The 15,047-nt window shown below is 39.6% G+C and overlaps 1 protein-coding gene across 2 annotated transcripts in view; it reads right to left on the bottom strand.

The window, feature by feature from the left end:
* The window catches only part of quo (quattro), a 28,646-nt gene extending 17,085 nt beyond the window's left edge, over positions 1–11,561 (bottom strand). For both annotated transcript variants that reach the window (XM_051414871.1, XM_051414872.1), the window contains exons 1-2: positions 11,230–11,561; positions 292–489 (exon numbers count right to left, since the gene is read on the bottom strand). In XM_051414871.1, coding sequence (XP_051270831.1) covers positions 292–489; positions 11,230–11,232 — 201 coding nt within the window. In that variant the 5' untranslated portion in view covers positions 11,233–11,561. The remainder of the gene's footprint in view (positions 1–291; positions 490–11,229) is intronic.
* Between the last annotated feature and the right edge of the window lie 3,486 nt (positions 11,562–15,047).

Raw genomic sequence — 15,047 nt, 5'->3', positions numbered from 1 at the left:
CCTTAGTAATATATATTGATAGTGAAACATAAAAAAAAAGGTAATACATATATTTTGTAACTGCTATTATTCTGTGTCTTACTTCTACCTCGGGAATAACCATGCTCTAAGTTCTGTTACTATAGTTAACCATTATTTGGGGGGCTTGGGGGATGTATTTTGGCAAATTGACACTATTAATGTCCAGTTAGCTAGTATTTTTTCTATGATTTTTTTGTGATGGACATTGAAGTAAGCACTTAGTCTTTACTGTGAGTGTGGCTATAAGCACTGATATGTATTGATACTCACACATGCTGCCTGTTGGACACTCTCCAGCAGGTGTTTGGAGGGTATGAGAAAGTCCAGCAGGCACTGTAATGCATCACCGTGGTAACGTTCCTCAATGGTGCGAAATAGCTGGCTGAGGACGATGGGAGCTGTGGCCTCAAAAGGCGGGAACAGGGCCGACAGGGCACTCTGGATGGACGAGTCCAGAGATTCTGGGTTCTGAAGGACAAAAAGAGATGGTGGACAGTGAGATGAGGTGTGTTTAATAACAGTATCCTGTGAATATACTGCAGCAATAACAACAAAACCTTTAAAAGACAATAAATTAATAGAAATTATAAAAGTAGACTGCCCTTGTCTAAGAAAGAAATCAAATGTATTTTATTTTGTGATTTTGCATGTTATAGCCTACTTTTAGACCTAATATTATCAAAGCCACAGAAACTCAACCAAACCATAAAACTAGGATTGCAGAGACCAAATGAAAAACACTTTACAACAAATAAATGCAAGAATAAAGCTGCTGTGCATGTAATGAAGGCTTAACAGATCGTCAATGTTGGTGCATAAATAAAGGAGTGGTGTGATCTGCACATTCTTTTCAAATGAGAATTGTATTGACCTTTCAACGAAGGCCCATGAACAATAAAATATTTAATTTAGGCAGAATAAATCTTCTATTACAGACTGTCTTGTCTCATATAATTAAAACAGCTGCCCTCAAACTGAAATACTGCTATTGCGGTTATTTAATAGTATTGAATATGGTTTAAATCTTTACTGAATGGCTTTTTAACAGCCTGTATAATTTCCAGCCACATTAATTTAAATTTGACTAGAAATATGAATATTAGACTGAAAAGGTGAACCAACCTAGCAGCAATCTATTGTGAATGGAAATAGTTGGACATAGTTTGAGGAATGTAGGACTGGAAAAAGTACATAAAATAACCTTTTAATGGGATCACCAAATTTCATGTGTATGGAATCACACCATCTGCCCCTAAAGGGGTCCACTTATGACCTGCGTTTTAGGTTTATGTAATCTTTAATACTAATACAAGTTTTACAATGCAATGTGCTTGTGTTTCAGCAACCATAGTTTTTTTTATAATGACCTGAAATTGTGCAATGAATGAATTTCAAAGATGAATATGTATTTGGATGTGACTTCTTATAACACTGATTTATTTGAAGAAGGTCCACAGGGCCAAGATACGTTGAGAACAAATGTTCTGTAAATCCAAAATTACAGGACAGATATTTTTCTTTCTTCCCCTTGCTGTGCTCATTTAAAATCCCTCAAAGAATTTTCAGTTTTAGAGTGAAAGAGTCATATACGTTTCTGCATGAGTGCACTTTCGGATTAGTGAATTATTACTGGGTGGACCTGTATCATTAAAGACAATGTCATCTCTAAAAAAACTCAAACCTGCAACAAAAGACCAAATTCACTAAAATCTAACAAACAATTCTATCCACTTAACATAAGGCTTTGAGGTAAATTAACTGTCATGTTTAGGGGATCAAGAGCGGGATTGTGGGTGAGCCTAATGGAAAGCTTTTCAACTTATCTGGAGATGATTAAGTCTGTCCTGCATGAGTATGAGCAACTTGTTTCATGTCTGGCCAGGGTATGCTTAATTTAAACTAGTATATTTGTAGCAGACCAGGGTCAGCATCTGATCTTACTCAAAATGACAAGAAGAAGCAAAGCAGACCAAAGAAATGCACAGTTCCGTCAAAAAGACCCCTAAAAATGCAACTGTGTAAAATGATATCATTTTGTGTCAAAAGGCACACTTGGTGTTAATATTTACTGCACATACAAATGTCTGCATTGGATAAGCAACTAGCACCAGCTGTAACATGGGTGAAGTCCAGCTAAACACACGGAACGTTTCGGATGAAAGGGGGCCAACTTTAAAGTATTTTTGAATACGCCTGACAGCATGAATTTGAGGTGGTTTTAAGATGTGAGAAACATTGATTAGTAAAATGGCAAAGCTTTTTAATGCACTGCAAATTTTTGACTTGATTTTATTGCATAAAAGGAGCTACAGTAAAATGACTTTTAGGCTTTGCCTGTCAGTTGGTTGTAAACTGTCCAATAAATCAAACAAAAAAGAATAAAAATAATAAAAATAATTATATGTATGTAGCCTACCTTCATTTAAAGAGTATACAGTTATAAAGAAGCATAGTGGCTCTGAGAAGTCTACTTAGGCAGTAATGCTCTGAGCTACAGTTTGACATCAACAGATCAGCATGCTGCATGCACAGTGGCAATTTTAGCAGGTTTGATGTCTGCCATGTTCACCAACATATTACTAATTAGCGATAAACTCCTAAGGTTAATGGGAATGTCATTGTGGATCATAAACCAACTGAAAAGATACAACTGAGTCACGCCATCCTGAGCACTGAATGACGTCACAATCCCTTTGCCTGTGTTGCTATCCCACCTTCTCTGTGCTTTGTTTACAAAGCTGGTCTGGCATGTAATGTATGCGTGTCTGGTCGTGTGTGCATGTTAGTGCCTATTGAGTCCCTCCATTTCCAACTTAGGAGAGCGACTTAACCTGCTGTTCTTCTCATCTACGTTGATGAGTTAAAGATTAATTTTGACCAAACCAGAGTTGGTGATCACCTTTAAATATTCTAGGTACATCATTCGCTTTATGATTCATATATGCGTTTAATTTAGCCGTCAGACCTGTCTGGTGTTTAATACAGGTGTAGGCCTGCAGAAACTCTATGATTTGCTTTAGTTTTTTAGTACCTGTAGAGATTGAATTGTACCGTTTTGGTCATTTATTCGCATAGTCAAATAAATGTCTCTTTGTCATGAAAAGGAAAGGAATAATATTCATATTGAGGTGACAGCTGGAAATAAGCACTTGACACTTATTTTGAATCTGGACAGGTCTTAGGCGCTAACCACAGCAGGCGTGCTATTCATAAAATCAGTTCACAGTATCCTGCTGTGTTAATCTCCCAACCCCACAAAGGAGTCTGTTTTTAGCCCCTTCCTCATATAGTTTGATGGCCTAACCAAGACCAGAGACTGGCCCAGGGTAAATACAAGTGCAGCAGCTTCAAAGACCTCACACTGGCTAGCACTGGGACTGTGCTGACTGTTTGGCTGCAGATACTTATGTGAGCACCTTGGACAGTCATGAAACATTGGGAACAAAGGTCATAAAATGTTTCATGATTCACAGAATACTTTAGTAAATCATTAAAATTTGATTGTCCTACTCAGTTCAGTGTTTATAACAATGGTTAGCTAAGACTTTCATTTTGATACATGGTGGTTTTGTGTAAATGAAGTGAATGTAATGTGTGTGAAATAAGCTAACGTTAATCAGCAGAGGTTAATGCGGGATGTTGGATCTAAATCAATATCAATATTTGACCACTTATGCTAAGTCTTTGTATTTCCTGTAGACATTGGATGTCCTCAGTGGAAAAGAATGCTTCCTTTTTCTGATTGTGCACATCTGTCACAATAGATTAGGAAATGGAGAACAGAATACCTCAAGGCTGACTTTTGAGTGGTAATGCATCACAGCTGTTTTAGACTGACTGCAGCCATTCAACTCTGGGTTCTACTGTATTTCTGAAAGATAAACCTGAGGTCATATACAACACAGCTCTGTGACATTACTACAGAGCTGAGACATTCAATTTCTCTATGTGTAAGTTTTATTAATGTATTACAGTTAGTATTACTGATCTGAGACCTGTACTGATGATTCCACAAAATGATTTGACCATGTCCACTCTTCTGTAGCTTAACTTTAACTCAAAACGTCACTGCAATTTAAACTAAAGTTTTAGTGACTTATTATCATAACATTACTTCAAAATAATTTGAGATTTGAACCTCTTTTATTAACAATCTGGCTAAGATGACAAAGGAACAAAGGAACTCCTCTCTGTGGGTGGTTTGGCTAGTGGTATTCATATGAGTGAGACTCTCCTGAGATTTTACTAAGCATAGCGCAGCTGGACCCAGTTCAGATAGAATAGCCAGCCAAATGAACTGAGAGTACGGAGGGTGGCTGCCGGTGTTGTGAGTTCTCCTGTATTACATTACATCTGACAAACTGCCAGACAAGATGCCAAACAAGCCCGAACTGTGAAAAACTCAGAATGAATTCTTCTGAGACAATGCACAATTGTGTCCTGGTGTACCTACTGTAGTTTAGTTTGGTACTGTATAAACAGTCATTTTAATCATATTGGTAGTCATTATCATAATCATAGAAAAAGTGTCAGTTGTCCATTTTAACCTATGACTACAGGTAAAGTAGTTAAAACGTGTTGGTTAGTTGGCACAATTCAGTGAGCAAGCTATTTTGGATCTGAATTGGTAAAGAGCGAATTATGACTTGTACAGGACTTGAAACTCAAAGTTTCTGTTTTCGTCACTCAGTCTTGACTTGGGACTTGAGTACAAAGACTTGAGAGTTACTTGTGACATGCAAAACAATGACTTGGTCTCACCTCTGTATGTTTCCTATCACTATCACAGTTCTCCCAAGGCCTAGTTTGGGTACTCAGTGGAAGTGAAGAGGTTGTACACTGCATGAAAAAGTGATGTCAGCGCCTACCCTCTATAAACACCAGGAATACACCTGATGTTCTGAAATGTAAGATGGTGTTTTCTGATCCTTTAATCTCCCTTTTACTGAAGTCAGGGATAGAGCATCTCTTTAGTGAATACTACTTTAAGACATAATGAAGAAAAATATAATAATACAGAAAAGGCAGGTCAGTGTACTGTGAGTGAACTAATTACAGAAAATAATGTGATAGTATAATAGTGTAACATGCCCACATTCCATTGGACACACATTAGTCCATGTTGCTGGTCAGGATGCCAGGCATCTAAAACACCCATTTAAAGTGTAGAGTATGCCTGAAGTATCCCATCAGACCCTGGGACTTGTGTAGTCCCTCTGCTGTTTTGTCTGCACCACAGCCGTTCCTTTTGTTTTTTTAACAGTTCCTCCCATTACAAAAACTCCTGGTTAACCGCAATTTGTTCAGTCCAAGGTGAGCACCCAGACACAATCACTTCCCTACATCACTATGATAACACAATCTTTTACTGTATATCAGTGTATAGGATCTAGCACTTTTTTCCTTGTGTTGACAGAAACAGAGTTGCTACCTCTTTCTGGTTTACTCCCACAATCAGCCAGTGAGGAGCATTCAATCAAACTTAAATCCTGAACCTTTATCTTTGGCCTGCAAAGACTGTGGGTTTTGGTCAATGTCCAGCTGATGACCACATTCCACCACCGCCTCCTCTACACATTCAATACAAGGGGATTCCCTCTCTGTCCACTATTGTCCAGTGCAGCCCATGATTTAACTGTAGAAAGAGCTCCATTCTCCAACAAAGATCATTGTTTGACCTGAATTGGCATGCTAGTACGGACAACAGGCATTTGTTATAAAGGTTCAATCTCTCTTTGTCTTGTCCACCCTTCGGGCCCCCTGGGAGTTTTTGCAGTATTAAGTAGATAATTACAGGTTCCTCCATACTGCCTTGAGCTTCAGCCAAAGAAAGTCAGGACCTAGATTGGAGCCACTGTATAAACAAGCTGTCAAGGTGGGAAATGCACAGTGTGTATCAGCCACAAAGGCTCAAAAGATTAGAGTAGCTAAGCTGTCCAGAATGTGATTGTAAAGAAGATTATCTTTAACTAAATGGACACAGCTCCTGATGCGACATGCTGAAAGGATTTGTTGGAGTCTCTGTCTTGACTGGTCATCACATATTCTTGAAATCCTCATAATAATAACGGACTGTCACTCCACCTCCGGGCTAAAACCAAAACATAAGCAGAAGTGACAGTTGAGTCAAGACCTGCCGGTAAATCCTAAAGACTGTCTGAATTCTGCATGTATGGACATGCGAATATGTCCAAGAGCCTCAGATGACACACCACACACTCAGCCAGAACAGCAGCCACTCACAGTGTGGACACAGAAGGCTGATGGGATACGACACCTAACCACAAGAATGGGAAGAATAAGGGGTATAAATGTCAAGTGATTCATGTCCATATGCAGATTTCACCTTTCTTTCTCTTTATTTGTGGTTCAGAAATAGTCACAGTAAACATATTTACAGCTTATTAGTGGTTCCACACAAAACCCAAATGTGGGATGATGTTGAGTGTCGGTGCAATCATAATCACAATCAAGATCACAGCCTCAGTCATATCATCACACATCATCAAAAACATGTTTCCAGTATCTCTCGGTTATTCCCTATCTTCTTCTTTTTCCTCCATAAACATTGGTATCTCCTGTTTTGCTGGTGAGACAGTCTTATCTTTGTGCAAGATCCACTTGTTAAACTCAGCAGAGGGGCACTCCATTCAGCTAAGCCATCTTAAATCCTTTTAAGCAATAAAAAGGCCCCTACAAGACAAAACTCCTACAGCATTTCGTAGAGTCACTGCTGCCAGGGGTAAACACGGTGTGTGTTCGCTAACAGACCTCTAATCTGGCAGGGTTCCTATTATTCATTCATTCATTTTGTAGTTTGCAAGAACTCAAGCTATGTTTGGAAAGTGAGGAGGCCACATAAATAGTGTGTCAGGTTTCTGGTTTGGACCTTTTTTCTAGTATTGCAATAGATCCAAGAATTTTAAACTGGCCAGTTTCTACGGTATTATGTGTGGGTGGCTGTGATTGATTTCACAAGTCCCTCATTAATCTTCCCAGAATCTCTAAATAATGAACAATGGACGTCTGGCTTGTGATATTCTACTGTAGAACTTAAAAGTCGCAAAACAACCCTTCAGAAAATGTGTCTTCTATCGTCTTGTAGGACAATCAACCAAGTGTGTCTGAATCCAGTGTTAATCTCCTCTGTCATCTCTTTTGAAATCCAAAAACTCTGAGTCACAGCTGCACAGACTACAGGTTATAATATGTAACATTTAAAAAACAGTGGGCTGAAACAATGCGTCCATTCATTCGCTGAATGGAGGATACTACTGTGTCGGATGCAGTCAACAAAAGGACTGATTATCTCCTTTGCTGTCTTGCCAGGTCAGCATATTTCTTAAATAGTACCGCAGGATCAGACAAGTGTAGTTTAGCCAAGTTGCCAAATGCCTGATGAGGTGATTGGCAAGGAAGTGCAGCGGGTTTGTTGTAGGGACAGACAAACAGACAGCTTCCCCAGAAGATAAAAAGCCCAAGTGAACATTAAAAACTAAAACTACCATGTAACAATTGAAGAGTTCACATTTTAACTTTTTTTTTTCTGGAATTTCACCATGTGTGACTCATAATGAACCGCTCCCATTAACACAAAGACAAAAGGGGCTGCATTCTGGCAAACTATGAGGAATAAAATTTAAAATGGTTTGTTTTTGGAGACTGCAGTACAACATAATAGCTCCCATAGTTCAACTCGCAATGTTAAAATGGCCAAGAAATTGAAAACGATTAATGATACAAGTAAAGGAAGGCCTTGTGAAATCCATTAAGTCCTAGCACAAGGGATTTGTTAGTTGGTCAGCATGTGAGGGTGTATACAAGTAGTTTACTAAACACTGACATCTGCTGCTGTTCTTCTTGAGATTAGCAAAGTTTGTACACAAACAGAGCTAGAGCAGTATACCTGGCATTCTCCGCATCTAAAAAAAATGCAGGACAGAGAAAAATGACATTGTCAAACTAAATTTAAAAATATAAAAACGAAAAGTCTTTATTCAGGAAATGTTGCCTTGTCACACAGGGCGCCACCCTATGCGCAGCCCTAAAGGTTGGATTGAGGCTGTTCAGCTGGTTTTGAATTCCAGCAATCAAAAACAGTCTTTTGAATTATGATGACAGGAGACTCATGTGTCATGATCACTAAACTAGCTATAATACAACTGTTATCGTCCTAAGAAAGCAAGCAGAGGGGCCACAACAACACTACCTTTCAGACAAACAGTCTGGGAGGCAAAAGACAATGTGGCAGTGTTTCTAGAGACAATGCATGCTGAAAACTGCTTCACAGACAGCTTATAGCTGCACATAGCTGACATCCCCCCCAAATGCGCAATGGTTTTGAATATACACTGCACAGTCTCTGTTGAGTTTGACCCAGTTTTGTGATACAGCGATAATAAACACAGTGAAAATATGGTTCACAGCTCCATGACAACTCTCAGAACATAGACTTGCTGACTAAAGCAAAATAGAAATTATTCAGCTCATACAGTGAGATGAGACAGATGTCTGCAATTATGCATATTTTCTCTCACAAATCACATCAGTTTATTGCATAGATTTTCCCTGTCTGCCTCTAGAAATTTGGCAAAATCACAGCAAGCGAAGCAGTGGGCGGGAAGTATTATTTGTCTGCCAAAGGGAGCACAGACGATAGTATTGTAAAGACGCGGTGGCTTGTTACAGGCAGGGGAGGTAGCTACTGATGACTGTCCCATGGCTGTTATAGAGCGAGAGACACCGCTGTGACCCTTTAAAGCCGGGTCAGCACATATACAGTCACCCAATCAAAATCTGGATGCTCTCACACAGTGTGTCCACAGTGTTTTGAATGGCTAATAGATTAACGTATGTGCATGCATACTCTCAGCTGAGTGACTGAAAAATGCACTATGACTGATGAGCATAACTGAGTGACCCGATAAGGTCACTGATGAGATGGAGCAGGTATGTGAGATAATAGGTCACTTGTAATGAGAAATCGACAGAAAATAAACACCCAACTCTGCTGTTCTCTTCTGATGTACTAAGCATTTTAGCATCTTTCAGCTCATTGTTTTCAGCCCACAACTTTACTGATTTTGTTTGTTCAGTCTCAACGTTTTCATTAGCATCATTTTTAGACGTACAGCAAAAAGACACTGGTAAACCCCTATCATCTGAACAGCTCCAAACCTCTGACAGGCAAAGTTAGCGACTATAGCTAGTGAACACTACGGAGCATTTAGGAGCTAAAGACACAGGAGTTCGGTCTAGACCTACTGTATTTGAAGTGTCCTGAGATAACTTCTGTTATGAATTGGCGCTATACAAATAAAATTGAATTGAATTGAATATTTAGTTAGTGGAGAGCAAAACAGAGCAAAAGGGAAAGTGGATAATGGACTTACATCCATCAGGTGGACACAAACAAGACACTAAATGAATGTTAATGTTGCAAGATGTGTCTGCAAGATGTCTAAATAGATCATTGTTTGCTAACATGTTCACCCTTTAAACTTCATAGGGTGATAATTTATCAATGTTTTATTAACTGCTTGTTGCTTGCTAACTGCTTGCTTAATGCATTTTCAAAGAGATCAGTCTCCTGGTTCATATTTTGCCTTGGAAAAGATAGATCTACCATCTTTCACTTGTTCTTCTAAAAATAACCTAATGATGTTTGGCATTTTTACAATTTTAGATGAATCACAGAAAAACCTGCTAGGCTCAAACTAAACATGTTTGGACAAGACGAGAGCACGTCAAAAGTCTTAGAGCAACTCTCATACATGCTTTGATAATTTGCATTAACTTTGAATATACTTTGAATACTGCAACAGGCAAACAAATGTGAAAACAATCTGCACCAGATAACCATGTTTACTGTTCAGTGAATGAAAAAAAACATGCTACTGTAAGGCCTTAAGAAGTAAAGTGCTTGACCTTGCTGGTGAATGAATGACTCTTGGTCATCCGCGTCACACAGTAACTAAATGCAAATACAATGCACACCAGCAGGTCTTGGCTCTGGGCTACTGAGTGTTTACCCTAGATTGAAACTCCTGGTTGTGCATGGTGCAGTAATCTAATAATTTAGACTCTGCAGGCTCATGACTTTAAGTTGGAGGGTGGTCACGGAAAACGACATCAGTCATGCAATAAGTAAAACAAACAGTTGGGGCTGTAAAAGCTGGTCAAACAAGTGCAATGAATGTGAAGGTAGGACAAAGTACAGTGCTGGTCGCCATGATGAGGAGCCAAGTCTGGACTCCTTTAACATCCTTACTTTTCTGCTCTCTGTAAATTTATCTGGCACGCATAGACAGATGTTATGGGTCTGACTGCTTTCCATATAAGGAAGAAAGGTACAGTGAATAAACAGAAAAATTAATAGTAAGTGAATTAATATATTTCAGTTTACCAAAAATGTGTGTTTATAGCCAGCAGAGAGCTAAGAGATCAATATTCAACAATACAGTATTATCTTTATCTAAAGCTTACTATTTATTTGCATTTATTTGACAATTTTCTCAGCAGTAACAACCGGTGAATAAAAGTTCAAAGAAGCCACATCCTCCCACAAACCCAAGTCTATCACGTTCCCATCTTAGTTTCTGTTAGGACCGGGATTAGACTCTCTCCAGTCGTAAAAAGCCCTGCGGTTTGAACTTTTTTAAGTGCCTAACACTGAACTGGAGAATTCCATTATGTGCACATGCAAAGTAGTCAAATAATTTATACACCACGACACTCTCCATTCCCTGAAGTATGTGTGCCATCTGCATCAATTAAGTCCTAATCAAAGGACTTAAAGATGCAAAACAAAATACAATGTTCCTCTCTCTGTCACTCTCTCTTTGTAATTGTGCACACACTTAAAAAGCTGGAGATGCTGTGGGCTGTTGATGTGAAACAGTCCCACCAACTGTGCACGGGATAACAAAAAGCTTTGAAGAGTGCAGTTACATTAGCTTTATTTTATAAAATTTCATTAAAAAAAAGAACAAAGAAAGAAAATATCATGCTACAGAAAAAAGGGATTGAAATGTGTGAACTGTGCTTACATCAGGTTTCTAAAACTTGCAGCATGACAGAGAGAAACAAAGTCACTTGTCCAAACCAGAAACTCACGCTCTCAGTTACTGGGTCAGTGGAGCACTTTAAATCTTACACCAGAAAGTAACAAGAATGACACATAGGAGTAAAACTTGGATGTTACTTTACCATCTTTGCAGTAGTTTCTCCTCTATCAGGCAGAAAGTTTTCTCATTTTTTGTCCTGATAATCCTCTCCAGACAGCCTCCCTGGGCTCTGTGCTGGGAGACTTGCCATGTTTAGTGCATCAACAACAGAAGTCGACTGAAGTACATCCACATGACAGTGAGTTGTCTTGATCGAAAAGTAAGTAAAGTTATTTCCATTCTTCATAGACCTTTACGCAAGTCTGTGAGTGTGTAGCACAGAAAGCAACAAATTGCCAGGCTGCCTGTTGATCTTCTAGCTCCTCTTTCACTTCTCCTTTGCGTCTCTGGCTTCTCGGAGTGTTTGGGGTTGAGAGAGAGAGAGAGAGAGAGAGAGAGAGAGAGAGAGAGAAGGAAGGAGGGAATGAGAGTGTCTGAGAGGGGGAGGAGAAAAGCTTTCCCTTTCTGAGGAAATCCCCCTCGAGGCTTTTCAGAGTTTCTTTGCTCTCTCCCAAACACACACAGGCTCTAAACACAATATGCTGCAAATCTGACATAATATGTCACAAATTCAATGCACAAAAGCATGCCAGTCATACACTGAATGAATGTGTTACTGTATGTAATGTAAGAATTTACACATTCCCTAGTCTTACTTTGTAATGCATGTATACACACACAAATGCGTACACACTCTCGGCATCAGAGAGCGGCAGAAATCCAGCCCCTCGTTTGTGGCCCCTTTCTTTCTATTTTAATCACTGGAAGCTTTCAGAAGGCTAAGTCGGTCTTTCTTCTCTCTCCTATCCCTCGTCGACTTCCACTGTCTGCACCGGGCTTTCTCATTTCCTTTCTTCAACAATTGTCTACCGGCAGACTGCCCAGTCTTTGACTAATATCAGAGGGAGATACAGCAGAGAGGGGGCTTCCCTGCAGAGGTCCACGCCAAACAGCAGGCCTGTGAAGGGTGCTGCTATACCTACACATTAGGCCTAAGGAATGTAGGGTTACACCCTCTGGACTACATTTTACATCTGGAGTTGGAAGATGTATAGAATATGAAACCCAAGACCTGCTGCTGCAAGAAGCGAGGCTCATCACATGAGACATTCCTTGAGGAAAAAGATTGACAGGCAATCGTTTATTTCTGTCGGCTGAAGGCCAGAGAATGAGCGAGGTGGTTTAGACAAGCAGCTCACAGTTGGTCTCAACCTCTGTCTGTTTGTTCGTTCAAATTCCAGAAATTACATGAGAGCCCATGGATATTTTCCTCACAAGTAGAAAAAGGCAGAATATATTTCTTTTAATCAAAAGTTTCTCTTTATTCAGCAGGTGAAGTTGCAGCTAGAAATATGAAACTTAAGCCTCAGCCTCTCTCTCTTTCTGACTCTCTCGGTATCTGCGGTTTCCCGCTTTGCAGAAACTGCAGTCTCTTGAGCATTCCGCACATGTTTTTCTTTCACAGAAAGAAAGCCATGCTAATTTGTCTTTCACCCTGAACCACAAAAATATGTAGGTGACGTCCTTGAAAACTTGATACACTATTCCATTCCCTGTTTCTCCTCTTTGTTTCATTCTCTTGTTTTCAGTCATTATTTCTCTGCCTCTTTCTTACTTTATGGACAACTACAACTCATGTCTTTCATATTCCACAAGAATATCTCTATCTACTCCCACAAATTTTGACAGATTGAACAGAAAAGTTTATCAGCAGAGGTTACCTGTAGAATTTTCTAGCTAATACTCATTCAATAATGATCAGTCTATTTAAAAGACCAGTGTGTAACAGAGGATCTATTGGCAGAAATGGAATATAATATTCATAGGAACTCTATGTTTTGATAATCACCTGAAAATAAGAATGTTCTTGAGTCCACCATGTTGAACCACCATGTTTCTACAGCAGCCCAAACACAGGCTTTAGATAGGGCCGTTTGCGTATTTCACTGGGACAATTGGCCACCTTAGTTGTCCCTTTGTGCTTGGAAGGGGACGGTGATAAGAAGGAGTTGCAATATGCAACTACACCGCTAGATGTCACTAAATCCGGTGATATCTGAGTGATATCTTTGACTGGAGACTGACCAATACTGGATTTTGAAACCATATTTAACTTGCCCTTGCACTTTTTTTTGGCACAATTGACATAAAATAAAAATTACCAAAACACACCAGGAAATATGGAGCAGTATTTTTTAGAGTTATTTTATAGATGTTTCTGGCCACCTGGTGGATGTAAAGTGCAATATTCACGTTTCATTTAGCTCTGTTTTCGGTCTCTACCAACTCTAAAGAAAAATATCTCGCTCTTTAGTTATTAAAGGCTTGATCGCTCACCTCGCAAATTATGTCTTATTGCCGTTTAGTGCAGAGAAGAGTGCACAACCAACAACACCTTTCACATTACAAGTGGTCATTTGATTCATATAAAATATTGATTAAAACAGCTTTAAGAATTCAAAGAAACTGTTAGCAATCTATCAGCCAATACACACAAACACATTACATGAATACACATTTTTGATAAGGATCCTTTCAATTTTAATTGTGATCAAGATATTTATTGACCAGGACATTTTACAGTTGAAAAATAATCTTGTCAGTGCTCTCTGTGGAATACACTATATAATGATATTACTGTTTCTAAGTGACCTCAAACATATCTTTGGCAAATTATTTATTTACGATAAAATATCTTTTATCAGTGACTCAGATTTACGAGAAAGAGAGGCAATCTACTTTTGTTTTCGTTTCATTCATTGTCAAGATCCAGACCAGTCAAGGCTGTCTCCCTAGCAGAAGCGTGACGATGAAGTTGAGGGTGGAGAGGATGAAAGCGGGCCACAGCGGGCTGACACTCAGTTTTGATCCCTCCTTCATGAAAACCAGATGGGCTGTCCATCTAAACCAACAGAGAGACGTTGGAGGGGGTGGAGGGGGCTGCGCTGTGCTCTGTGAGTCAGTGAATGTGAAGATTTGATAGGGTGCACTTAAAAATGCAGACATAAACAGACATAGGTACACACAACCAGACAAAACTAGACGAAGAAATGTACACAGAGATAGAGAGTTTCCGGAGATACTGCTAAAGCCAGGAAGTTTGGAGCATACACCCACACGGGTTCATTAAGCAACCATACAAACATGCACATGTACTGCAATTTCTTAAGCATAGACATAAACACATACATTCACACACACTTCACACGCAAAAGCACAGCAGGATGAGACCCTGAATGCTCCGTCTTCCCTTCCTCCCTCCGTGTCTAATTCCTTTCCAGTGAGTGGGAGACCCCTAAGGCGAGTCTGGAGGACCCCTTCAGTGATTTACTTTCAAACCAACACTCGCCCACATAACCTCCCATGTACACTGAGACTCAGCAGCCTACAGTCTTGAAGGTTTACAAAGCGTGACTCACAGTGAGTGTACAGACTAATATCGTAATTAAAGGATGGCAAAACATCAACTCTCCTCTTGGCAATCTACCCCCTGTATCACTCCTTGGATCAATTACCTGACTCCATTTGTTCTCCAAGCCTATATTCATTAACTTTATGTGTCGCGGGCTGTTTTCATTTAGCACAAGTGGAGTGAAGAGCAATCTCAGCATTGATAATTTATCGAGGTTATCCAGCTCTTGGATGAGACCCAAACACTTTCAGCATGTCTCAGTGACATTATTATGAAGTGCACTGTCTCAGTGACGAATGTCTGAATAGCTTTTGGCTGTAATCACTCTTGTCTTGATGGGACAAGATGAAAGGTAGAAAGAGAAGACAAAGCGCTTGTCTGTCTCTCCCTTGTTTCGCTTTCCCAGGGAGGGTGACCTTATCAGCGTCTGGAGATCTGCTGCTGTGACT

This window comes from Dicentrarchus labrax, unplaced genomic scaffold, assembly GCF_905237075.1.
Source record: "Dicentrarchus labrax unplaced genomic scaffold, dlabrax2021, whole genome shotgun sequence".
Taxonomy (NCBI): Eukaryota; Metazoa; Chordata; class Actinopteri; family Moronidae; genus Dicentrarchus; species Dicentrarchus labrax.
The sequence above is the reverse complement of the archived record's forward strand: the minus strand, read 5'-3'. Positions and strand labels throughout refer to the sequence as shown.